The sequence below is a fragment of the Polypterus senegalus genome, chromosome 6 (genome assembly GCF_016835505.1).
Source record: "Polypterus senegalus isolate Bchr_013 chromosome 6, ASM1683550v1, whole genome shotgun sequence".
In the NCBI taxonomy this organism is placed as follows: domain Eukaryota; kingdom Metazoa; phylum Chordata; class Cladistia; order Polypteriformes; family Polypteridae; genus Polypterus; species Polypterus senegalus.
The window spans coordinates 116155614-116183068 of record NC_053159.1 but is presented as its reverse complement, the minus strand read 5'-3'; the positions used below and the strand labels follow the sequence as shown (position 1 = coordinate 116183068).

At 37.8% G+C, this 27455-nt stretch overlaps 1 protein-coding gene across 1 annotated transcript in view; it reads left to right on the top strand.

The window, feature by feature from the left end:
• Positions 1 to 26577, top strand: part of rad51c (RAD51 paralog C) — a 44999-nt gene extending 18422 nt beyond the window's left edge. Inside the window, exons 7-9 of the mRNA XM_039756863.1 lie at positions 20695 to 20755; positions 21500 to 21560; positions 24092 to 26577. Coding sequence (XP_039612797.1) covers positions 20695 to 20755; positions 21500 to 21560; positions 24092 to 24235 — 266 coding nt within the window. The 3' untranslated portion in view covers positions 24236 to 26577. The remainder of the gene's footprint in view (positions 1 to 20694; positions 20756 to 21499; positions 21561 to 24091) is intronic.
• Positions 26578 to 27455: the final 878 nt, after the last annotated feature.

Below are 27455 nucleotides of genomic sequence, written 5' to 3'. Positions count from 1 at the left end.
TTGGCCCATATTGATAGGATAGCATCTTGCAGTTGATGGAAATTTGTGGGATGCACATCCAGGGCACGAAGCTCCACCACATCCCAAAGATGCTCTATTGGGTTGAGATCTGGTGACTGTGGGGGCCATTTTAGTACAGTGAACTCATTGTCATGTTCAAGAAACCAATTTGAAATGATTCGAGCTTTGTGACATGGTGCATTATCCTGCTGGAATTAGCCATCAGAGGATGGGTACATGGTGGTCATGAAGGGATGGACATGGTCAGAAACAATGCTCAGGTAGCCCGTGGCATTTAAACGATACCCAATTGGCACTAAGGGGCCTAAAGTGTGCCAACAAAACATCCCCTACACCATTACACCACCACCACCAGCCTGCACAGTGGTAACAAGGCATGATGGATCGATGTTCTCATTCTATTTACGCCAAATTCTGACTCTGCCATTTGAATGTCTCAACAGAAATCGAGACTCATCAGACCAGGCAACATTTTTCCAGTCTTCAACTGTCCAATTTTGGTGAGCTCGCGCAAATTGTACCCTCTTTTTCCTATTTGTAGTGGAGATGAGTGGTACCCGGTGGGGTCTTCTGCTGTTGTAGCTCATCCGCCTCAAGGTTGTGCGTGTTGTGGCTTCACAAATGCTTTGCTGCATACCTCGGTTGTAACGAGTGGTTATTTCAGTTAAAGTTGCTCTTCTGTCAGCTTGAATCAGTCGGCCCATTCTCCTCTGACCACTAGCATCAACAAGGCATTTTCGCCCACAGGACTGCCGCATACTGGATGTTTTTCCCTTTTCACACCATTCTTTGTAAACCCTAGAAATGGTTGTGCGTGAAAATCCCAGTAACTGAGCAGATTGTGAAATACTCAGACCGGCCCGTCTGGCACCAACAATCATGCCACACTTAAAATTGCTTAAATCACCTTTCTTTCCCATTCTGACGTTCAGTTTGGAGTTCAGGAGATTCTTGACCAGGACCACACCCCTAAATGCATTGAAGCAACTGCCATGTGATTGGTTGATTAGATAATTGCATTAATGAGAAATTGAACAGGTGTTCCTAATAATCCCTTTTCTTTTTCATTACTTCTTTAACACACTACTTCTCCGCTGCGAAGCGCGGGTATTTTACTAGTCTATATTAATAAAAAGCAAAGCTCTCACTGACTCGCTCACTCATTCACTCATCATTAATTCTCCAACTTCCCATGTAGGTAGAAAGCTGAAATTTGGCAGGCTTATTCCTTACAGCTTACTTACAAAAGTTAAGCAGGTTTCATTTCGAAACTCTACACGTAACGGTCGACAACGTCCGCCATGTTGAACTTTCTTATTTAACGCCCCATCTTCACTAAATTTGGTAGGCGGCTTCCCTGCGCTAACCGAAACCGATGTACTTACTTATTTCGATGGTATGACGCCACTGTCGGCCGCCATATTGAACTTTCCAACGTCGCCAATTTTCCAACTTCCCGTGTAGGTAGAAGGCTGAAATTTGGCAGGCTCATTCCTTACAGCTTACTTACAAAAGTTAAGCAGGTTTCATTTTGAAATTCTACAGGTAACGGTCATAACGGTCGACAACATCCGCCATGTTGAACTTTCTTATTTATGGCCCCATCTTCACAAAATTTGGTAGGCGGCTTCCATGCGCTAACCGAGACCAATGTATGTACTTATTTCGGTGGTATGATGCCACTGTCAGCCGCCATATTGAACCTATGGTCTTTGTTACTTATGGGCCCAGCTTCAAGAAATTTGGTACGCGGGTTCCCAACGCTAACTGAATCCTACTTACGTACATATATACGTCCATAGCCTGCAGCTCGGTCACCGTGTGAGGCGGCGTTGGGTCCCCCATCCCAACGCCTCCCTCATTGTTGGCTGCCTGCCTATATAAGGCCGTCTGTCCAGTCCAGTCTCTACATTCCCTTCCTTGCTTCGCCACAGGATTCACGTCTCCCTGCTGATAACTACAGCCTTTTTATTTAATCCATGGCTTCTCCACTGTTTTATTGTTCGTTTATTACGATTATAGTTATTGTGTAGGTATTTTAGACTTACTTTACATTGTTCAGGTACCCATTTCCTTAATCATTCCAACCGTACCCCCATTAATATGTCTATCGAGGTGATCACCATCGATCAAAGAACTGTCACTTACCGAGTGGTTTCCATGCCCGGAGATGGCACCTACCTTTTCCATTCTCTTTGTTACATATTGCATGGCCATATCAGGCTCACTCTTGATATCCGGAGGAACATTGTGTCTTATGTATTGAATGACTGGGACAGGTTCAAGGTGTGGACTGATGACGGTACAGGAGATAATTATACTACACAGGAGCACTATAAGAGTGAAATGCTTAAGCCCTTCACCTATGGATCTGCATGTGAGTTGATGACTGCTGCTGAATTGATCGGTTGTCGCTTTCAAGTGTACCTTTCGACAACCGCCTATGCCTCTTAAACATCTTAGATTCACAGGTGACGATTTCAGTAGTGGACACTTTGATGTTTATGAATGTTTAAACTCTCAAAAGCTGGATGTGAAGTTATCAATGAAACCGGTTGTATACTTACAGCACTTGACAGAGGCCGAATGTCACTTCAACACAAGTCCTACAAATACTGTCGTAATTGAAACAAACCATGAAACTCAAACCGATTATGACAGCAGCAATCCAAGCTGTGAGATTTGAAACAAGATTACTGTTCACATGGCCAACTGTACGTTGCATGCTCAAGAGTAAGCTCGGCACAGCTTGGTCATATTACAACCGAGGGCGAACTCACAATGTGGTATACAAAGAGATCCTTAACAAATAATTATTTGTATATTTTCCCTCAGTTTAAAAAGGTTTAATTTTCTTCTTAATAAAAATTTTAAGGCAGTACTTTGCTGCTGCGAAGCGCGGGTATCTTGCTATATATTATAATAATAATAATAATAATAATAATAATAATAATAATAATATATATATATACACACACACACACACACACACACACAGTCCCTGACAAAAGTCTTGCTGCTTCTCTATTTTGTAGAAACTCCTGCTATTAACCTGACTTTTTATTAATCAACTGGTGTTAGAAATAGCTCATATGAAAAGATAAAGCCCTCCCAAATTATGTTTAATGCACTGAAATAAATTAGTTTCACTGTAAAAAGATTTATCATTTAATCAAGACAGACAGGTCAAATTTGGGCAAGACAAAAGTTTTGTCGCCTATACAGAAAATGAACAACTTTTCTGCAAATCCAAAAATATGTCAGCAAATTAAGTAGTGGTGCTGTGAGATCCAAATTTAATATCTTGTAGGACTTCCATGAGCTTGAAGGACAGCATCCATGTGGTTTGGCAAGGATTCATACAATTTATTGATGAAGTCATCAGGAATAGCAAAGAAAACAGTCTTGCACGCCTCCCAGAGTTCATCAATATTCTTTGGTTTCGTCTTCCATGCTTCCTCTTTCATCCTACCCCACATATGCTCAATGATGTTCATGTCTGGTGACTGGGCTGACCAATCCTGGAGCATCTTGATCTTCTTCGCTTTAAGGAACTTTGATGTGGAGATGGAAGTATGCGATGGAGCACCATCCTGCTGCAGAATTTGGCCCTTTTTATGGTTGGAAATATAAGAGGTAACTAAGATTTCTTGGTATTTTAGACTATTGATGTTGCCTTCCTCCTTGCAGATCCCTCGCATACCCCCATACTGGATGTAACCCCAGACCATGATTTTGCCTCCACCAAACTTCACTGTTTTCTGGGTAAATCTCAGCTCCATGCTGGTTCCAGTAGGTCTCCTGCAGTATTTGCAGTGATTGTGGTGTAATTCAACAGAAGATTCATCTGAAAAATCCACCATCTGCCACTTTTCCAGCGTCCATCCTTTTAGCAGACTGTGGGCCTTGGCAAATGCCACACGGTTTTTCAATTGTCTTTTGTTTAGTGCTGGCTTATGGGCACTGATTCGACCATAGAGGCCATTTCGAGACAGAATCCGACAAACTGTTCTGATTGACACAGGGACTTCAGGTGACCAGGTCTCGTGGAGCTCTGCTGCAGTGGAAAATTAGCTGGCCTTGGATTTTCGAGCCAACAAACGTTCCTTTTGAGCAGTTGTCTTGCGGGGTCTTCCTGACCTGGGCTTGTCAAAAATGTCTCCAGTCTCTTCAAATCTTTTTTTTATCCTCTGAACTTGACGCTGAGACACATTGAAGGTGTTTGCCACATCAGCAGTGGATTTGGTCTTCAGCCTCTTGATAATCAACACTTTAGTCTCAGGGTGAATCTTAGGCATGTTTGCAGTGGTCTAGTTGCAGTTGATGTGAAGGTCTAGTGTACTGGGGTTCTTTTTATACACACCTGAGACCTAATTGATCCATTATTTATTCACAGGTGAAACTCATATTACAAGGCGACAACACTTATGTCTTGCCAAAAATTGACTCAATGGGCTTTACCAAGCTGTGAATTTCAGAATACTTTTTGTCAGTTTCGTTTTGCACTGAAACATTATTACAAAAGCTGATGGGATTAAAATGACCCATTTACTTGTAACAAAATCTTGATTAGAAATATATTTTAGCGGCACTTCAGGTCAATTTGTACACAAGCGACAAGACTTTTGTCAGGGACTCTGTGTGTATGTATGTATGTATGAAATATAATATAAATAATTAGGGGTGGGACCCGATTTAAAAAAATTAATCTAATTAATTAGAGGCTGTGTAATAATTAATCTTGATTAATCGTATGTAATCACACATGAAAATTTGGCCCAAATCGCAAATGTTTTTTTTTTTTAATTTAAAAGGGTTTTAGTGGGCGACAGAATCAAATAATAGACATGGACATGAATATTGTAAACTCAAGCTCTTTTAATTTCTGAAAAAAAAAAAAATGCTTTTAAACTGCATTTCAATTCAAAAGAGAAACAAAAATATCATCCCTGGCTAAAATTGGGCAGACTTAAAAATAAAGTGGTATTTTAAGTACTTTAAGTACATTTTCAGAATGTTATTGTCTTTAAATAATAACCAAAATTTCAACATAAAGTGCAGTTTTTCTTCTTAAAAAAAAATAAGGCAGAAACATAAAAGGTAATTTGACCAGCTTCACCTTTAAACTCTGAGTAACCTTAGCCAAAATTATTTTGTACTTTAGGCTAAAACAGTGTGATCATTGAACATTTTGTAATTAGAATTACTAACGGTCATGGAAGGCCAATGATCCCCAGTAAGAGCCACAAAGTCTGCTTTCTGTAATGCATCTAATTTTGCTTGCTTTTCAGTGTGCACAAAACCAGGCTTCCGTCGGATAGTCTTTTGAAATGAAATTTTCCTCCGATCAGTCGTAGGAACGCGCTTTATTCTGACTCTAACATTTTTGTAGCTCTGATGTGTGCATCAGTGTTATCGATGTACCAGGAAATCATGCATTGACAAAAGTTCCCCTTTGCTTGGAATTGAAAGTATGATTAAATGCGTTATTTTTTTTTAACACGTCATGGAGTACATGCATCGAAGCTTCTCCGCTTTGCTTGTGCTAAGAAAAGGAAACATTTTAAAAATAATGTAACATGATTGTGAATGTAATAGTTTTGTGACCATTATGAGTGTTGCTGTCATCAAGAATTTGATTATAATTTCTTTCACTCAGGTTCGTATTTGGACAGTTTGCACAAAACCACGCTTTTATCAAGGCTTCCGTCGGGTAGTTTTTTGAAATGAAATTTGCCTCCAATCAGTCTTAGGAACGCGCTTTGTATCCATTATTCATAAAGCTTCAATTAGTGATCTGTCTTTCTGCGTTAACCGCATATTTTTTCATACGTCTCAAACTAAGGGGATGCGAGGGTAAAATGAATCGGGAAGTGCGCGTACATACTCAGTGCACCCCCTCTCGGGAATCGAACCTCGGACGTTGGCGCTAGAGGCGAAGCCCCTACCATTGCGCCATGGCGTGTGGTTTGTCTATTTGAGAGTATGTAGATCGGGATGTATGTGTGTATGTATGTGTGTGTATATAATATACACCCGCGCTTCGCAGCGGAGAAGTAGTGTGTTAAAGAAGTTATGAAAAAGGAAAGGGAACTTTTTAAAAATAACGTAACATGATTGTCGATATACAGTAATTGTTTTGTGAGTGTTATGACTGTTGCTGTCATCAAGGATTTGATTATCATTATTTCTTTCAATCAGTTTCGTATTTGTAGGATGTGTTGTGTTCAAGTTGCATTCCGTGTTTGTCAATCGTTGTAAAGATGATATGTTTCATTCATCGATTCGTTTCTTACTGCATCAATAAACAGCTTGTCTTTCTCTTTATCTGAGACGTGACACACTGCGTGCACGGGTTTTTTTTTTTTTCCACTGTCTTCCTTTAGCGGGACATTGACTTTTTCCACCCCACGGCTGTATTTAATGTTAGCTAAGACCCGGCACTTAAAAGTTTCTCTCGCAGTTTCGCTGAGTTTGTGCCAAACGCCACCCCGACCATCTCATCTTCCTCTGCATAAGCACAGTCCTTCACCCGTGAATATTTAGCGGCAGTGTTTCTATTGGATTGCCGCTGACGGACGGCCTTATATGGGGAGGCACGCCTCCCACGGGCATCGAGCAGAAGTCTATTATAGTATATGGACGAAAAAATAGGTTCCAGTTATTACCATTACGCGTAGAATTTCAAAATGAAACCTACCCAACTTTTGTAAGTAAGCTGTAAGGAATGAGCCTGCCAAATTTCAGCCTTCTACCTACACGGGAAGTGGGAGAATTAGTGATGAGTCAGTGAGGGCTTTGCCTTTTATTAGTATAGATATAAATGAAGTTAGTTTTATCTGTATAATAAACGTATTTTGCTGCATTTCATCTTAAAAATATCGTCATATGTAAATATGCGCTTTATAAATTGGCTCAGGTTTTGCAGTATTATAACTTTAGTGCAAATTTACAGTGAGGTGATTGTACTTGTATGTAAAAACAGTTCTACAAGGAGCACTTGATGGACTGATTGAGTGCATTTATAGTTCTTGGGATAAAACTGTTTCTGTACCACAAGGTCCGTACAGGAAAGGTTTTGAAGCTTGATGCTGTATACCGATAATTCTCTTTCTGATCAGCTGCTGTAGATCTGTGATTCCACACTCCAGTACAATGATATAAATACTCTGAGTGGTGCAGTGAGAGTAATATGAAAAAAGATGATCCGCTGTGGCAACCCCTAATGGGAGCAGCTGAAAGAAGAAGGTGCAATGAGAGTAACAATGCTATAGCAGCTATGGTATTTAGAATAGTTTGACCATTCTGTGGACCATTATATTGTTACATGTTAATTACAATCAGATGCATTAAACTAATAAACAATATGCAGTTAATTTCAGTGTATTTTATAAAGCCGAGTCAGGGATGTGGATCTAAAAAAGAAAGGGAAACCACACTGGAACAGTAGCACTGCTTTAATGCTGGGTGCTGTCAGTGTGCAAAACTGACTTGTATACGCCTGGGTTTTAGTTAGCATGAAATGTGTGTGGCTTTACACCAAGTTTAGGTTTTATACATCGCGATTTGAGCATGGAAATGCACCTTTTATACATGAGACCCCAGATCTCACTCTGTGTGATTTCTTCTTGTGGGGCTATGTCAAGGCGAAGGTATACACACACTGACCTCAATACCTTGAAACCCTCAAGAACGCTGCTTGCCACTAAATCACTGCTATTTTCCTTGAAATGGCTGAAAATGTCATGCGAGCGTTTAGTAATTGTCTCAAAGAGTAAATCTCTAATAGGGCTGCAACAATTAGTCGACGTAATTGACGACGTTGACTACAAAAAAATCATTGACGCAAATTTTTTTATTGTCGACATGTCATAAACAGAACCTTCAATAGAGGCTCCAGTCACAAAGAACCACATTGGTTTTTGTAACTGCAATGCACCACATGAATGTCTGGGGGCAGTATCGTTTGTTTGTCAAGACACACACAGTCCTACCAACGCAAGCATCCTGGAGCTGTGATGCTGCCGTCTCTCGAGAGGTAAGTTTTAGCGAATAAAGTTAGTTTCGCATGTTAATGCTGATGTTTGTACTATAATGTTTATATCAAGGTTTCAACAGTGATAGTTAACCCTTAAACCGACACATACTTGAGGTTTAATGCACCCCTGGACACCAAATAGTTTTTAGCTGCACTTTTTAAGTAAACATTACAATTCACAAAGAAAATGTGAAATTTTAACGGAATACATTTTTTTTCATGCAAAGAGCATCACAATTACTGCAACACTGATCATTTTACACACTGCAAATGAACTGTAAAAACTATTAAAAAAAAAACCTACTGCAACAATCTATTACTATATGTTCAATATGCAACTGAAGTCATTGATGAAATTCAGTATATCACAGAGCCAACTGCACTTGAACTGGCTGCATGCAAACACACAGGGGTAAACGCTGATGATTGCAGGCTCGTCTAGTGCAGTGTTGCTGTAGCTCTGCCGGGGCTTGCAGTGGTCGTGAGCTGGCTGCTCAATGAATATACGGCACTGACTGATCAGCTCCGGTGTGCTGGCAAATTGCACTGAGAAACAACTTTAGCGGGTTGCGGAGTTCAATGAATGTACTTCACCGAATATATGTCACCGTGTATACTCTGCTTCAGTGTGCTTCCAAATTGCACTGGAAACCGACTCTAGCTGGTTGCGGTGTTCAACAAATGTACTTTTCCGAATATACTCGGCTCAGGTGTGCTGGCAGTAATTACCTTGTTACATATTTTAGACCGTTATTTTTTTATTTTGGCATAATATAGTACATGATGTGGTAAACTGCAACACTTTTCTTTCAGAGTGTGATGATTAAAACATATTTCTGTGTCTGCAAAATCATTCTTATGTATTCCTGCTACCTCTACTCCCTCTGAGCGTCTCTTCTCAGCAGCTGGGAACATTGTCTCAAAGAAGAGAGCCAGCCTCACATCAGAGCACGTCGAAATGCTCAAGTTCCTGCACTGCAATCAGGAATATATGAACTGAAACTTTTATAAACTGTGTATTATTGTTTTGTTTTATTTGAATTGAAGCTTTATTTAACTTTTTGGACTTTAAGACACACCAGTGGCCATTTTTGGTTAAGTTAAATGCACTTTTTTTTGTTTAAAGACTATGTGCACTTTAGTTTGTATTGTTTAATGTATTTATTTATTATTGCGATGGTCACACTAATATAAAAACATCAGATTATTTTCAAGTTCATATGTTTCACTGGTTGTTATTTTAATTTGATCATTATTAATTTTAATTGTGTTTACGTAGAAAGGTTGACATTCACAGGTGGGCAGACGTGAGCAGAGGAGGTAAGACATGCACTGGAGCCCAGAACAGGATGTGCACCCACAGGTCGCAGGCATCAAAATAGTCAGGCATGAAATAATCGTGACTAATCAAAAAATAAATTAAACGATTTGTCGACTACCAAAATAATCAATAGTTAGAGCTCTAATCATGGCCACCACCTTTAAGATATCATTTTTAAAACACAGTGGGGAAAAAAACTCTTTTGTATACCTTTCTTGTGTCGTTATGAAATTTATTTTATCTTGTAGCATTTTTGTAGAATAAATGTTTGAAATGTGGTCCTTTTTGGCTCACCATGTATAAATAACGTTTCAATGCTACATGTTGTTTTTATATAAAAAAAAAAAAAAACAAACTTATTTTGAACACAATTTCACCCTCTGAAAGGGCATGCAGCACTAAGGGAAATGTGACCATGCGCCACAGGGCAGCACTATAGCCATAAACTGTTAACAGCATGGTGTTTTTAGCAAAGAGCTTGCAAAGAACACACTTATTGATTTTAACAAAAACATTAAATTCCAGTTAAGTTAACCTTCACTGAGGACACTTTTCAGAATGCTAGGCAAGTGGGGCTTGGCAGCAGCGCAGAGAGAGGAGAGAGACGAGCACAGGCTACAGGTAAAATTCCGTTACAATGAATATCTTTACAACAAAGTTTTCATTACAGCAAAGTATTTTTTATGGTCCCGACAGTTTCCCCATATGATGAGTCTATGGAAATCTCGTTACTACGAAATACATTCAGCAGATACTTTCATTACAACGAAGTGACCTTGAAATGCTTGAATGAATCATCCACAGAGCAGTTATTTATGCGGTCGCAGTTCAGTTGTGCACAATGATCCCCAACAGAAACTTTGTTTAAAAAAAAAAATCTTTCTTTGGACTTTTCTCGTACTGGTGTGTGTTTGTTTTTTTGCTGTTTTTGTTTTCAGCGGTTTTTAGTGATACCTTTTGCTTATTGCTCGTCAACATTTGAAAAGCATCCATTGGAATTTATCTCATTGTCGCCCTCCTATAGAAACCGCAGATAAGAAAAAACAATAGCAGTTCATATTAGAAAAAAAAAATCTTTAAATTTGTGCAGCTCTCAATTGTGGCCAAAAGAAAAAAGACGTTGCCAGTGAATTCAGAATTTCGCCATCGACACTGTCAACTTTCTTGAAAGGCCGCATAGGTTGCAAATGTATGCGAACTGCTGCATTTGAAGACGCTGAAAAAGCAGTTTTTATGTGGTTCAGTGATGCTCGTTCAAGAAACATTCCTATTAATGTGGCACTCATTCAAGAAAATGTGAGGTTTCTAAACTCTCTTGGCTCCTCCCCCAACTGGACAACATACCGAAGAGTGTCCTCAATTGCGATCACCACCTCTGTGGAAGACTGTTTATCTGTTGCTGGGACAAAAGCAGGCTCACAGCTCTGATGCGGCTCGGCACTGAAGCAAATAGAAAATATCTTGATGGGTGACGCAAGGAACATTGTAAATGCAGGGAACAGGATTACACTAACCTGGTCTCAACCCTGTCTGACGACTGTGTCTGTTTATAGGAGAGTAGCAGATCCTGCTACAATAAATTACTGTGCTGTTCCTGTTTCAAGCGGAATAAATCTGGTTTTGCTAAAGTACTGACACTCAGCCTCGTGTTTTGGGGTGTAAGACAGGGATTTATAGTACAGCCACGATCTCTTAGGATTTGCTTCTGTGGCGCTTCACCGCAGTGCTGTGAGCCTGCTGTTGACCTGCCCTGGCAACAGGCAAACAATGTTCCACAGATACGGCAATTGCATTTTGGGACACGCTTCAGTGTGATATTCCCATTGGGTGGGGTGGATCCCAAAAGAGTTCAGAAACCTCACAATATGGAGAAGAAAAGGATGATTCGGCTTCTGATTGATAACTGTGCTGCCCACAACAACCTTCCTTATTTAGTTAATGTTCGTGTTGAGTTCCTACCACCCAATTGCACAGCAGTGCTTCAGTTATTGGGTTTGGGCATCATTCGCACCCTGAAAGTGTATTATCGCAAGGAAATGCTGAGAAAAATTCTCGCCAGAATAACTTGTAGATAAAAGATTAAAATTAATGCGAAAGAAGCTATTGACATGATTGCAAACACCTGGACACAAATTAAAGAATGCACTATAGCAACAAATACAGAATCTCATCACAACTAGGTCCCTTTTTAGGTCCGTGGCAGTTTGTTGTAGTGGAATTTTACCTGTATTTGCACTACAGGCATACAGGCGCTATTGGGCACCCAACGTTTACCCACTCTGCAGACTCCGTATCCAGCCGTGCTGGAGGAGCCTGAGGAGGAAAATCTGAGGCAGAAGATACCCGGAGGTAGGGAGAGCGGGTACCTGGTTGGCGGTGACGGCAGGAGAGGCAGCAGTTAGCAGCTGCAGCTACCATCTTGAAGAAAGCAGACGGCGTGTGTGGAGCTGTGAGGGGGAGTTCTTAAAGGCACAGGAGCAGAGTTTTGGCAGTGACAATTTTAAACACATTTTTGCCCCTTTGGCAAAAATAAGTAAAAAACAAACATCACTGAAAAGCTTCTTTCAAAAGGGGGAAAGACCAAATGATGACGAGACACCAGAAGACTCTCTAAGACTGCCAACAAAAAGAGAGCTACATTTAAGAAAATACCAAGAGTCCTATGTAAATTACGGGTTCATTGCAACAGGTGATTCACATTCTCCATGCTCACTTTGTATAATATGTGGTGAGCAACTATGCAACGAAGCCGTGAAACCCTCAAAACTTTGGAGTGTTTCAAAAGAAAAAACATGAATTGGAAGAGCAGAAGAAATTTTTGAAGGCCACCACTTCAGTAAAAGTGTCTGCACTGAAAGCATCATTCTTAGTGGCTGACCGCATTGCTAAAGCTAAGAGGCCCTTTTCAATTGGTGAAAAGTTGATCCTGCCTGCTGCTAAGGACATTTGCCGTGAACTTTTAGAAGAGGCAGCAGCTCAAAAGGTGGCCGGTGTTCCTTTTTCAGCTAGCACCATAACCAGACAAATTGATGAAATAGCAGAGAGGATATTGAGGCACAATTGTAAGAGAGGATTAATAAGTCACTGTGGCACACAATCCAGGTTGATGATTCTATTGATGTTGATAACAAGGCAACAATGCTTGTTTTTGTGCGATATATATTTCGGGAGTATGTGCAAGAGGATATGTTATGTCCACTTTTGTTGTCAACCAACACCATAGCTGCAGAGCTATTCAAGTCTTTGAATGATTACATGTCAGGAAAACTGAATTGGTCACTTTGTGTTGGTATACGCACAGATGGAGCGAACAGTGTCATGACTGGACAGCTTTCTGGATTCACTACTCCAGTCAAGGAGGTTGCTTCTAAATGTGAGTTTACACATTGTGTCATCCATAGAGAAATGCTGGCTAGCTGAAAAATGTCACCTGAACTTAACGTTTTGCAGGATGTGATTAAAATGATTAACCACAGTAAAGTATATGCCCTAAACTCGCGTCTGTTTGTGCAGCCCTGTGAGGAGATGGGTGCAGAGCACACACGTCTTCTCATATACAAAGAAGTGAAATGGCTTTCTAAAGGTAGATCGCTGACCAGAGTTTTTGAGTTACGAGAGCTGCTCCAGAGATTTTTTTTTTAGAAAAAAACTAGTAGCACATTTTAGTGATGCAGAATGGGTCACAAAACTTGCCTACTTGTGTGACATATTCAGCTTGCTCAACAAGCTTAATCTGTCACTTCAGGGAAGAATAACCGCTGTGTTCAAGTTGGCAGATAAAGTGGCTGCATTCAAAGCCAAACTTGATTTATGGGGCCGACAAGTGAACATTTTTTGATATGTTTCAAACGTTAGCAGATGTTGTTATGGATACCAAGCCAGGGCCTTCTTTCTCCCAGCTGGTGTATGATCACCTATCTCCGCTTTCAATAGAGTTTGAGCATTATTTCCCAACCACAAAAGATCCCTGAAATGGGAAGGAATGGATCCGTGACCCATTTGTGAATAAGCCAGGTGAATTAACTTTGTCTGTGCTTGAAGAGGATCAGCTGCTTGAGGTTGCAAATGATGATGGCCTTAAAATTATGTTTGAGACAACTTCAAGTCTCCATAGCTTTTGGATTAAAGTCAAGGCAGAATATCCTGAGGTTGTCACAAAAGCACTGAAAAGTCTGCTTCCATTTCCAGCATCCTATCTTTGTGAGGCAGTGTTTTCTGCAGTGACAGCAACAAAAATGAGATTACCGAGTAGACTGAACATAAGCAGCACACGTCGCGTTTCACTGTCTTCTATCATCCCCAGATGGGGTCATCTGGTTGCAGGTAAACAAGCTCAGGGTGCCCATTGATTCTGCATTATGGTAAGTTGTATAATTTCTATTATGATGTTATAACTTAATAATAATAGAAATGTACAGTGGTGTGAAAAACTATTTGCCCCCTTCCTGATTTCTTATTCTTTTGCATGTTTGTCACACAAAATGTTTCTGATCATCAAACACATTTAACCATTAGTCAAATATAACACAAGTAAACACAAAATGCAGTTTTTAAATGATGGTTTTTATTATTTAGGGAGAAAAAAATCCAAACCTACATGGCCCTGTGTGAAAAAGTAATTGCCCCCTGAACCTAATAACTGGTTGGGCCACCCTTAGCAGCAATAACTGCAATCAAGCATTTGCGATAACTTGCAATGAGTCTTTTACAGCGCTCTGGAGGAATTTTGGCCCACTCATCTTTGCAGAATTGTTGTAATTCAGCTTTTATTTGAGGGTTTTCTAGCATGAACTGCCTTTTTAAGGTCATGCCATAGCATCTCAATTGGATTCAGGTCAGGACTTTGACTAGGCCACTCCAAAGTCTTCATTTTGTTTTGTTTTCTTCAGCCATTCAGAGGTGGATTTGCTGGTGTGTTTTGGGTCATTGTCCTGTTGCAGCACCCAAGATCGCTTCAGCTTGAGTTGACGAACAGATGGCCGGACATTCTCCTTCAGGATTTTTTGGTAGACAGTAGAATTCATGGTTCCATCTATCACAGCAAGCCTTCCAGGTCCTGAAGCAGCAAAACAACCCCAGACCATCACACTACCACCACCATATTTTACTGTTGGTATGATGTTCTTTTTCTGAAATGCTGTGTTCCTTTTACGCCAGATGTAACGGACATTTGCCTTCCAAAAGTTCAACTTTTGTCTCCTCAGTCCACAAGGTATTTTCCCAAAAGTCTTGGCAATCATTGAGATGTTTCTTAGCAAAATTGAGACGAGCCCTAATGTTCTCTTTGCTTAACAGTGGTTTGCGTCTCGGAAATCTGCCATGCAGGCCGATTTTGCCCAGTCTCTTTCTTATGGTGGAGTCGTGAACACTGACCTTAATTGAGGCAAGTGAGGCCTGCAGTTCTTTAGACGTTGTCCTGGGGTCTTTTGTGACCTCTCGGATGAGTCGCCTCTGCCCTCTTGGGGTAATTTTGGTCGGCCGGCCACTCCTGGGAAGGTTCACCACTGTTCCATGTTTTTGCCATTTGTGGATAATGGCTCTCACTGTGGTTCGCTGGAGTCCCAAAGCTTTAGAAATGGCTTTATAACCTTTACCAGACTGATAGATCTCAATTACTTCTGTTCTCATTTGTTCCTGAATTTCTTTGGATCTTGACATGATGTCTAGCTTTTGAGGTGCTTTTGGTCTACTTCTGTGTCAGGCAGCTCCTACTTAAGTGATTTCTTGATTGAAACAGGTGTGGCAGTAATCAGGCTTGGGGGTGGCTACGGAAATTGAACTCGGGTGTTATACACCACAGTTAGGTTATTTTTTAACAAGGGGGCAAATTACTTTTTTACACAGGGCCATGTAGGTTTGGATTTTTTCTCCCTAAATAATAAAAAACCATCATTTAAAAACTGCATTTTGTGTTTACTTGTGTTATATTTGACTAATGGTTAAATGTGTTTGATGATCAGAAACATTTTGTGTGACAAACATGCAAAAGAATAAGAAATCAGGAAGGGGGAAAATTAGTTTTTCACACCACTGTATATTGTGTATAAAACTGCCCTACGCACCCGCCCTGAATCCTCCCACTCCCCCTATGGGTATCTGGAAAAATTTGCTTCTATATAAGCGGCCCTTGGTGTCAAAAAGGTTGGGAACCACTGCTTTAGAGGGAAGCCTCAAATACTGTAATTCTGCCATTTTTCTTGTCAGTTGCTATTGTAATAACTTATTTTATGATCAGAAAGATCAGTATCAGAGCGGTAAATAATTACTGAAATTGCATAGAATACTTCAGGTAACTTTGGTCCCTAGTGGGGCAAAGTCTACTGATGCTCACGTCCAAACTATTTTTTGTTCTTTGGTTGGATAATGGATGGATGGATGGATGGTTAATTTATGATTCATGTTTATACTCTTCCAACTCAAGTTTATTACAAAAGCATTTACACAATAAAATAAATATTTTCAGCTGTAAACATTGGCTCACAATGTTTAATCCTATAATTTTATTCTCTTTGAACGGCTTATATATTTTTTGATATCATGATATGGTATCTGTATTGTCAGAATTGTTGGAAGTATCGTGACCTCCGCTTGAGGTCACCCCTAGGTTAACATGCTTATTTTTATCTTTATCTTTTACTCCTCCAACAGCCACTCCTGATAGCAAAACAGATCCTTAATACAAGTTAGTCAAACATTGGATTTTTGATAATTCCCTACAGATTTTATTTTTTCTCCAGCCGTCTGGAGTTTTTTTGTTTTTTCTGTCCCCCCTGGCCATTGAACCTTATCTCTTATTCAATGTTAATGTTGATTTATTTTGTTTTATAATTGTGTCCTTCATTTTTCTATTCTTTAATATGTAAAGCACTTTGAGCTACTGTTTGTATGAAAATGTGCTATATAAATAAATGTTGTTGTTGTTGTAATTATCACAATATAGTTTATTCCCTTTTCCTTTTTTAAAGCCTGTCCTATCCTAATATAATCTGAATAAACAAGTTCAAATAAATCTTATCTGCTTAAGAGTTTTATTTTTGAGAAATGGCACATAAACTGTATTTATTTAACATTTCCTTTCAAAATCAGAAACATTCCAGAATTTTAAAGTTTTCAGAATGATTGCCCCTACTGTAGCTCAAAATAACATGGCAATGTATAAGTGTAGAAAAATAATGTGCAAACAGTTTGAAAGTTGCAGGTATGTCAAATTCCAGTCATAACGCAATGCAAGCATAATCTTCATTACTAGCTGTAATAAATATCCTCTTCTATTCTGTTTCATTTAATCTCGGGAAGAACAGTATCTAAAATAATTTGAGATCTTGTTTTCCTTCTATTAAAGCAGCATGCATTTTCTCTTGTACGCTATAGGTTTTTTCCTAAAAAGGTTAGCCTATTGTTTCAGGCTTCATGTGTTTTTAAATAACAATTAGTTCTAGAAGTAACTCAGTTGTAGTATATTGTAATGTTAGTATCAAAAATTTAAGCAACACAATACAAAGCATATTCACAATGGTAAATTAATTAACTAAACTAATAAAATTCACTGACTGAATGCTAGGTGCAATATTATGTCCAAAGCAATAATGGTGAGTCCACTTTTTTAGTGACATAGCCTTGACAAGGTTCACTCCATTGTCCATACTGATACACCCATGGTGGTCCTCTCTAAGCCTCCGTTGTAATTGTCTCTGCCATGTGATCTGCAGTAAAACATACAGTTTGAAGACATGCTCTGTAAATTTCATTCTGTGTCAATGCAGCGAATAGGCAGACTTATGTAAGGCTCCAATGTCTGATTTGACCATAAGACTGTGGAGGTGTCAAAGTATCTCGTATGTTTCAATGCAGCTTCTAACTTTGCCTGACGTTTGTCATAAAACTGTGGAAGCACCAACTGTGAAAAATGCTTTCAGCCAGGAAGTTTAAACCTTGGGTCAATTACTTTCAAAAGTTTCTTGAATTCATCGTTTTTGACAACATTCACTGGCATCATGAACTTCACCATGAAGTAAGTGACTGTGCCTCTGGTGTCCTGATACCTTTTTGATTTCCTACTATATGGAGTTCTATTGGCAAATAATGACACAATCGACTGCTGTTTTGGAATAGCACTTGCTCAAACTCAAGGGTTCTTTTTGACATTCCGCATATTTGACTGGATATACAAGGTGGCCCACGAAAAAGTAGCCCGCCTCCCTGGCGAAAAAAGGCGCCCTTCCGTAAAGATAGAAACTTGAAATGCAAAAATTTTTACTCACTCTTTACAGAAAGTGCTGAAAATGATTCTTTGTGGAATGGAATACATGTCGCTCAGCTCGTACTCGCACGTTTGCACTATGTCTAAACAGCTTTCGTGATTAGGGTTGTCAAATGGCGCGCCACTCTGGCAGGAAGGCGGGCTACTTTTTCGTGGGCCACCCTGTATTGTTTGTATGTATGTATGGTATGGTATGGTATTAGTCTTTGTTTGGACCTGTTGGCGACATATCTTGTATACTGGCGTTATTTCTGCTTGGTCTGATTTGAGGTAGCTGAACCTCTTCCAAACATTTGAAGATGTGTGCCCTTTCTTTGGTATTCTGTCTTCCCGAGCAATTAACAGATTTACCTCCTCAGCTTCACTTACAGACATGTCCTTGTTCCATGACATATTTACCAAGCAATTGACCACATCACTAATGTTTACGGTGTAGCTTCCTCATGGGGGATGGGCAATTTCGCAAAATCCATCACGTTTTTCTGTTGTCTTGGAGTTTTGCCAAGCCTGCATGCTGCGTGGTAGACCACAGGCATTGACTGCTGCAACATATTGTCTTTTTCCCTGATCAAAAATGGAAATTGTTTTTTCACCCAGCACTACTTTAGATTTTGTGTTATAGGTGAAGTTGTACATTCATGGACTATAGTCTACCTCAGATTTTGCTGCCTAACGTTATTAGTTTTTAATGGCAGCATCATGTTTGTTTTGCTGTTAAGTGATAAGCCAAGGATGATATAAATATAATGTGTGAAAATTTGAATTATAAAAGAAATAAAAGTATCAACATTTTTTTCATTTCATCCATCTGTGAGTGCCTTAAATTAAAACCAAGCACCATAAATGAAAATTTTCTCAGGCATTGTTAACCAGATAGCCTAGATAAGTGCTTTCCATACTTAATGGTACGACATTTTGAGGGGCAGCGACTTTAAGTCAGGGCCCCTATTAATATAAATCCAACACAATGAAGCAGAGCATGATCTTCATTACAGCTCACAGTAGTAACACTACATGATTTTGTATAATAGATCTGTTAATCAATGCAAATGCTTAACTACAGCAGACTATTGATACATATGTGATTAAATGTCATGTGACATCTGTAGGCCAAGGGTTTTCAGCCTTCACTCTTAGCATGCCACCTCCAGGAATTAAAAGTATGATTTCTTAATTTAAGACTGAAAGAAAAAAGTTGTGCCTGGTAAGAGTTCATACTTAACTCCCACCTCTGTCCCTAATATTGTATTTGGGAATTTAAACAATATATTATTGAGTTTTTTTGTGTGGTTGTGTATGACTTTTAGTTACATTTTTAAATAGTTATTTTTTAATGTTAGAACAGTATAATGGCTTGATAAAGAATATAAATTAGAAAGCTTAAAATTTCCTTGTCATTATTTTATCAAAATTACACTTTTGTATATGAATCCAGATGAAAAGCAGCAGAAAAGTAACTCAAGTTACATATAACTACTGGTATTTAAAAAATAAATAAATAAAAGTAAACAACTCAGTTAACTGTTAAGTTTACGACTGTTTTATAGGCTTGTTATTTTCAATGATGGGTTCCAGTTTTGGTAACTTTAAGTATAGTTTTGCTTCTAATCTAAACCTACATGTATTTTATGTCTTTATTATTCCGTCTTAACCTGCAAATATCTAAAACTGTACAAAATTAGGATCTACTAGTGACTAGTAAAAGCAGGATAGTAAATAAATTAAATAAATATATTTTAAAAAACTTGCAATAAAAGGTTAAAAACGTAGGACAGCTGTTGTATTCAAAAAAGTGTATATCCAGTAAACAGATAGTTAGTCAAACAAGTGAAATAGCTAAAGGTTTACAAATAGAATAATTGAAAAATTACATTGATGCAATAAAAATCAAAAATCAAATAGATAAACATAAAATGGAAAAAACGTACATAATGAAAATTGGAAACAAATAGTGTAATCATTTCTACTTTTCCTTTTTTTTTCCCCTGTTTAGCTTTTTCTCCTTTTTAATTACTAACTTTTAATATTAACACAACAGGTATTTAGTTTTCATTGAGTTTCTTTCCCATTGGTTCTTCCCCATACCATATATTCTCTTAATCTTTTTTTTCTTTGAGATTTGTTGTTATGGACCGGAAAAACAGGCGTGGTATGCCCTTAAAATGCTTTGGCCTTTTCCCTAAGACAATCCTGCTTGATTCTGCTCCAGTATTTTTGCTAAATTTTGCACACACAAGGATTTGAAGCCAAGTGACCTTTTAATCTTTAATTTTTCATCTTTTTTCATTAAAACGTGTATTAACTTGAAAAAGAATTTACACAGTTTGGAACTTCATATGAACAGCCTTTTTTCTGTTAAACATACTGTATTTGTCACACCCATATTGTATTTTTGATTACCTTATTTCACCCATTTCCAGTTTATGTATGTTTTATTATTTTTACTTATTTGTACAAATTATGTTTATCCATTTTAAATGTTTTCATTTATTCTCCTTATTTGTATTTTATTGTTAGCTGACATCTGGTTAAGAAAAAAAAAAGAAAAATTGAAGTATGAATGAGGCTATTTTGGAGATAAGAAGCAATTAGGAATTCTGAAATTTAACAATGACTGAACTAAAATTAAGTCAAAAAGAAGGAAAATCTATTAGTAGCAATAATTGACTTCTAATTAAGAAACTGGCTGAAGCAAAAACATTTTACCATATTTTACAAAATTTGTTTGAAACAATTGATGAATGGTTTGCAAAGAGATTTTTTTCCTCTTCAATGCTGACCCTCTGAGTTCTTATTCAGATGCTTATGATTAGTTTCTAATGTGGAGTTCTCTGAAGGTTAATAATCCGTAAAAACATTTTGAAAACAAGACATTAATGTTAAAGTGTTAGTGAGAGTTGAATGTCTGCATAAGTCTATTGTTAACCACAATGTAAGATTAGTCTGTACTTAATATACTTGTAATGGGGAAGCTGAAAATTTAAGTACTTTTTACAAGGAGTGATGAAGATGATACATTAGAGAATTATTATTCTGAGGTTTCTTTCTTTGCAGGAGAAAGCTGGGGGCATGCTTCCCCACAGAGACTCATTCTTTATTGGCAGGGCAAACAAAGGTAATACATTTTCACTTATTTTTTCTTAATACAGTACATGAATCTTTTAATATTTTAAAACTATAAGCAGTGTATTATTTCACAGTATATTCCTGTAAAACATACACAAAGAATGTTGAACTGTTTTGTGTTGTGCTTGTAACTCTGGTCAAAGGATAATATTGAATACCATATTTATGTCACATTTGTAGTGTCTAGGAGCTACATTTATACTTGTTTGTTATAGCAGGATTTTAATGTGGTTTTGCTCAAGTTTGACACATTTTCAAAGGTACTCCTTCCTTGCTCCATTATCTTTGATTGGGTAGTGGTTTGCATCTCTGTGTGTCCTGGCTAAACTTGTCCTCTGAGCTGTCCAGTTTGCTATGCCCGTGTCACTCAGTATGTACTTTACCACGTCCGTATCCTCAAACAGTCTGTCTACCTCAAGGCAATTTAATAAATTCCATTGCCTTGACCATTTAATGTTAATGTGTGTATTACAGTAATACTCTGTATGTGTTCTTTTGAATATTGGTCATTGTAAGAATGTTATAGAAGGTGAGTGTCTGCTTAGTTTGCATTTAATTTCCTTTGTGTACTTATTCTACCCATATAACAACTTTTAATATGTGCTATAGTAAGCCTTAGTAGTAAGTTTTTCTGAATTAAAGCTTGTGAATATATTAATCTCCATTGAAATTAAAATAAGAAATTGGCTTCACAATAAACGTGTTAAATTATACAGTCTCCCTTGCTTTCCAGGTTTGCATCCTTAACTAAGTCATCAAGACAGAAGGAACAGATGGTTCCCTTTCAGATTACAGTGAGTTATGATGTATCATTACATGAATATATATAAAAAAACCTTTTTACAGAGATTGGGTGTAAATAGTGATTTGGAAATTTCTGCTAAATGGTTCCCAGCAACTTTACTGCCTCATTGAACAGTAAAGAAAAAGATACCTTGGTTTAGAAGGATACAATGTATAAAAGACTCAATTAGAAACAGAACTTTTTGGTATATCGCTTTAATTATTTAACCTACTTTTTGATGCATTTAATTTTCAGACAATGTGAATTAAAGTGGCTTTACTTACAACCATACAGAAAGTCTGTTGCTAGGAGGAATTATGCAATGTTAGGCATGGTAGTTGACATTGTGCTGACTCATACTCCTGAGATCAGCTGTAGCTCAAATCCAGATACAGTACTGATTAGTTAGTTCAGTAAATGGATAGATCAATATTCCTATAACTATAATCTGAAATCTCTAGAAAACATCTTGAAAATGTGTTACAGAAAAGAATAGCTTGTAAAGAAAAGATTAAACTATTCAATGTAATTAAAGTTTATAAATGAAAGATAATGCTCCAAAGATGCAAATTTGGAGGGTGAAGTTTATTATTCCATCACTTCAGCTGCTTGCAGGCAATGTTCCTCAAAGCTACAAAAAATGACCATGTAGTGGTTATAAATTGCCACGCACCAAATGGTGTGGCCGCTCAACTTTGTCATGAGATTCCACATTTGTTCAAACAACACTGTGTAGCTCATCAGGAAGACCTGGCCTGCAAGCACATTCAGTTAATGTAAGACATTGAGGAGGTACTGCGAACAATGTATACAATGTTTAGCAGGTTGTTGGTGAAACAAACAAAATTCATAGAACTGGTGGCAGTTGTAGACAATGATTCGGTTTCATTTTGGCCACTAAATGAAGTGCAATGGCTTTCTTGGCATTTTGCACTAACAGCTTTTATCAGAAATATTCCCGTTTTTGATCGAATACTGTAAGAAGCAGGTCAAAGAATGTATTGATCCAGTCAGCAAATACTGCATTAATCAGCTGGCCAACCCACAGATTCAAGTTGCACTAATATTATTTGACGATGTGGTTGGTTAATTAGCTGGATTGAGCAGATTATTACAGCAAAGCAACTTGACACCAATTGAAGCATTTAAGTTTGTGAAGGTGAGAATATTAAAGTTGTGTGCTTAGTACTTGGGCGAGAACGTGCACTAGAGTGAGGAAGCAAAAGCCTTTATGAATGGCGATAAGGAAGTCAATGTGGCATCTATTGTCCGCTTTGTTGAATGTATCTGTTTGCACATGGAGGCTTGCTTTCCAGAAAATAAAGGAGGTTGTTCGAAGGCATGTTATTTCCATCACAACTGATGTTGATAATTGAGAAACAGAAATCGTAAAGCTGGTTGAAAGGTACCGTTATTTCCATCCCCAGTCAACTGAGCTGAATGAGCTGTCAAAAACAGTGATGATGGAGTATCGCATTTTTTGATTTGTCGTGCCTGAAAAACTCAAAACCATGCTGCTTCGGATATTTGCCCATATAGTTCAATATGTACTGGCAAGCCTTACGGATATCTGTGCAATGTTTCAAGCATCTGATTGTGTGCTGGTTGTGAATGCAGTTCGCCTCTTGAATGTCATCAAGAGAAAATCTCGTAAAAGCCTCGAGGCAGAACATTTGGACATGCTGATGCACATAAAGTTGTATCAAAACTCAGGACGAACAGTCAATTTAGATCATGTTTATCTGCATTGGTGTGTGCATAAGGACAGGCATCAAAAACTGTAACGGAATAAGTTGTAACTTGTTAACTGTCCATATCTGAAATTTGGGTATCGATTAATCTAGCCTAATGTAGCGCTGTGTGTGTGTGTGGAAAACGTTATATTTTCAGTGTTTTTCTTGCTGTTAAAAATTTACAATTTAACAATGACATAAATGGAAAGCACAGCACCATGTATAAATAAAAATCAGTTTCTTGTGCAGCTCCCTTGTGTTACTGCTCAGGCACATTGGTGTTCTGCCCACATAGTAAAAAAATTAGAGGGAACGTTGCTTGCAGGTAAAGGCCATAGGAGGTAACCTAACTGGTTAGAAGAAACTACTCAATGGGCCCATATCAAAAAGATTGACATGGACTGGTGGATATCCATCACTGGAACAATTTGTGCTCTGATTTTTTTTAAATTGGAATATAATGTAATTAAAACACTGACCAACAAAGAAGCAAGATGGCTCTTCTGACAAAATTAATATACTGTATTCTTGATATTTGACTAAGTGTCTCAAATTAATAAAGTAAAATTTTGTAATACTTGCTGTCTCAAAATACAAATTGGCTTTTTTCTCCCAACTTTAAAAAACCTAATTTTTTTGTTTTAATATCCTAATTGCTTTAAAATCTGACATTTTTTCATAGTCCTTAGTGTGTAAATATAAACAGACCTATGTTAGGATGAACACTACATAACATTGTCTTTTGTTAGCATCTTTTATAGCATTCTAGAGTATTCTTTGATAATGTTCTTCTAATTTTTCTTTCTAGTCGCATGGTTTCCATGATGTCCAGTTATTTCAGTCTCAGGTTACTGCATCCATCTCCTCCACAAGTAACACAACAGTGAATGCTCGCAAGCGTTGTCGCGTTGAAGATGATGATGATGATGATGAACATGAGAACTGCTTGTAAACTTTTGGGTGCCTCTTGCTACTTGTCCTAGCCACTATTATTATTTGTATTGCTGCAGAGTTGAAAATGTCTTATATACAGGGGTGTTTTTTTGTTTTTTTTGGTTTTTTTTTTCCCTGCCAGTTTTTGATTAAACCTGATGATGAAGTGGCATAGTAGTCTTTCTTAACCTATAATGCCAAAGACTAATTAATTTTATTTTAAAGAATCCATGAATTAGAACCTTATACATAGCAAATATGTATTATGTAAAATATCTGCAAATATTTTTCAGTTTTGTCATTTGGCCTAATTTGATTCTTGAGCAGATGCATGCAATAAATACTGTCAAAAAAACTTCAACGCAGTTTGCAGAAAAATTGTACAGTATTTTGAAGTGGGCTGTATTTGCGTAGCTTGGTGTAATAAGCATTTGTGGTTCCTTACAGTACAACTGTGAAATATGTTGATAATTGACATAGATATGTTGTGCCCTTCCATGAAATACTTGTCGTTTGCCCATTTTAGATAATTGTTTGGGTAGTGTTGACTGATTTTTGTGTTTGGTACATTCTCCATATTATTCCTGTGTATTCAGATTTTAATCAACACTGCCTTGAAGATTTGCAAGTTGAGTTAACTGGTAAGTCTAAATCGGTTTCAGTGTCATTTAATGTAGTAATGCATGTGTGTGTTATGTGAAGGATGTTGTGACCTATCCAGTGCTGTTTCCTGCATTGAACCTGCTTCTAGCAGGGTAAGCACTTGTCCCCCAACACCCTAATTTGGAGTAAGCTGGTCTGAAAGTGTAACTACAGTGGCATGCAAAAGTATGAGCACCCTTGTTTAAAAAGTCTTGTTACTGTAAATACTTAATCTTCAGTTCACTTAACCTATTGCCAAAAGGCATAAAGTTAAAGATGACACATTTCTTTTTATGCAAGATTAGTGTATTGTTTTTGCTTTGTACGATTGTACAGTGAAAAAAGCAAAAGAGCACCACACAAGTTTAGGCTCCCCAGTATGTTTTGAGGTCTTCTATAACTTAGCAAGGTCTAAGACCTTAATTGGGTCATTAGTGCTATGGCTTGTTCACAGTCCTCATTAGGGAACCCCAGGAAATGCAAAGTTGTATAAATTCTCTGACTCCTCAAACCTTGTCGCAAGAATAAGCAGTCATGAGCTGCTCTAAGCAGCTCTCCAGCACTAAAAGAAAAGGGTTTTCAGGTAACTGTTTCCTCAATTTGTAACATCATTAAGAAATGGCAGTTAACACAAACAGTGGAGGTCAAGCTGGGGTCTGAAAGAACTTTTCTTTGGATTCCTAGAAAGGCAAATAAAAATCCCAGTTTGACTGCAAAAGATCTTCATGAAGATTTAGTAGACTTTGGAGTGGTGGTGCACTGTTCTACTGTGCAGAAACATTTGAACAGATATGGCCTTCATGGTAGAGTCAGCAGAAGAAAATCCTTCCTGCATCCTAGTCACAAAATTCAGTGACTGAAGTTTACAAATGAACATCTAAACAAGCCTGATGCATCTTGGAAACCAGTCATGTTGGACTGATGAAGTCAATATAGACCTTTTTGGCCACAATGTGCAAAGGTATGTTTGAAGAAAAAAAGGGTGCCCAATTTCAGGAAAAGAACACCTCTCCACTGGCACAGGGAACATATCACTAGTAGCAGAAAGAATGGATTAAAATAAATACCAGCAAATTCTGGAAGCAAACTTAACTTAAAAAAGTTGAAAGTAAAAAGAGGATGGGTCCTACAAGATAATGATCTGAAACTCGCCTCACAAATTACAATGGATTCCCTCAAGAGGCGCAAGCCGGTAGTTTTGCCATGGACTTCATGGTACCCCACCTAAACATCATTGAAAATCTGTGGATAGATCTCAAAAGAGCAGTGCATGCAAGATGGTAAACCAAGATTCTTGATGAATTAGAAGCCTTTTGCAAGGATGAATAGGCAAAAAATACCCCGCATAAGAACTGAAAGACTGAACTGGCTACAAAAAACAATTATAAGCTGTGATACTTGGCGGAGGGAGTGTTACTAAGTACTGATCGTGTTGGGTACCCAAATATTTGCTTCAGGCCCTTCATTTTTTTTTTTTTAATTATTTTGTACCTGTGAATGATGGAAATAATATAAAATGTAATCTTGCTTAAAATAATAGACTAGGGGGCTCACTTCACTCGCCCACCCCCTCCACAACCATCGGGGCACACTATGCACAAGCCACTTTGAGTCTCTGCATCCCACTAAGGAGATGCAATTGGATCAGCTGTTGGCTTGCTGCTGCCGAGCTGTGTGTTCTGCTTGTCGTGCTGCACGTCGATCATTTAAAAGCCTGTACAGCAGCTGTCCTTTCGTCCAACTGCCTTGTCTCATGGGACGTTAGTGTCTCCAAGAAAATCATTTTATCGTCGTCTTCCAAGCCTTCCAAGATTTTTTTTTTATAATAGAGAGAAATGGGTCTCATTTATCTGTATGCTTTTTGGTGATGAGTTCATCTTCTGCTCACTTACCTATTCACAGAAACAGACATTTCTGGTGCCCAGACCTGCATGCAACTGTATGTACATTTTACTGACTAACACTGAAATTTAGCTTTTTGTGATATTTTTATTTCAATGTATAGAAATTCTAAATTATTTAATGTGACAATCTTTTATGCTGTTTATGTAATTTTTAACTTGCATTGTTTTTTGCTAGAAAAAAAATAACCTTTAACAATGTATTTTCTGTTTCAGAGATTTGAAATAAAGCAAAACCTCACTGTAGCATTTATTGTTATTCAGTAAAACTTTTAAAAGGTGTGGTATATGTACGGCATATATAAAATGTCCATAACTCGAATGTCTTGTGGTTTTAAGTATAAAACGCAATTGTTTTTTTTAAAAAAAAAACTTCTGAAATGTATTGTTACAAAATGTCTTATCAATAATATCTGATTTTCAAGTTGTATTATACACATGCTTATGATATGGTCAATTGTTCCTAAATTGCATTTTTTGAATTAGTGCTAACTATAACACTGTATCCGATGATGCTCATTATATAGCATAGTTACTCCTTTACCTGAACTATAAATATTATCAATGCATACTAAAATACATCTTTACTTTCTTAATAAATATACTGTACATGCAAGGCAGGAGCAGCATAGTTGCTAGTAAACTGCAATTGGCATATCGTTCACCATTGTTTACATTTTTAAACCGTTTCAGAGT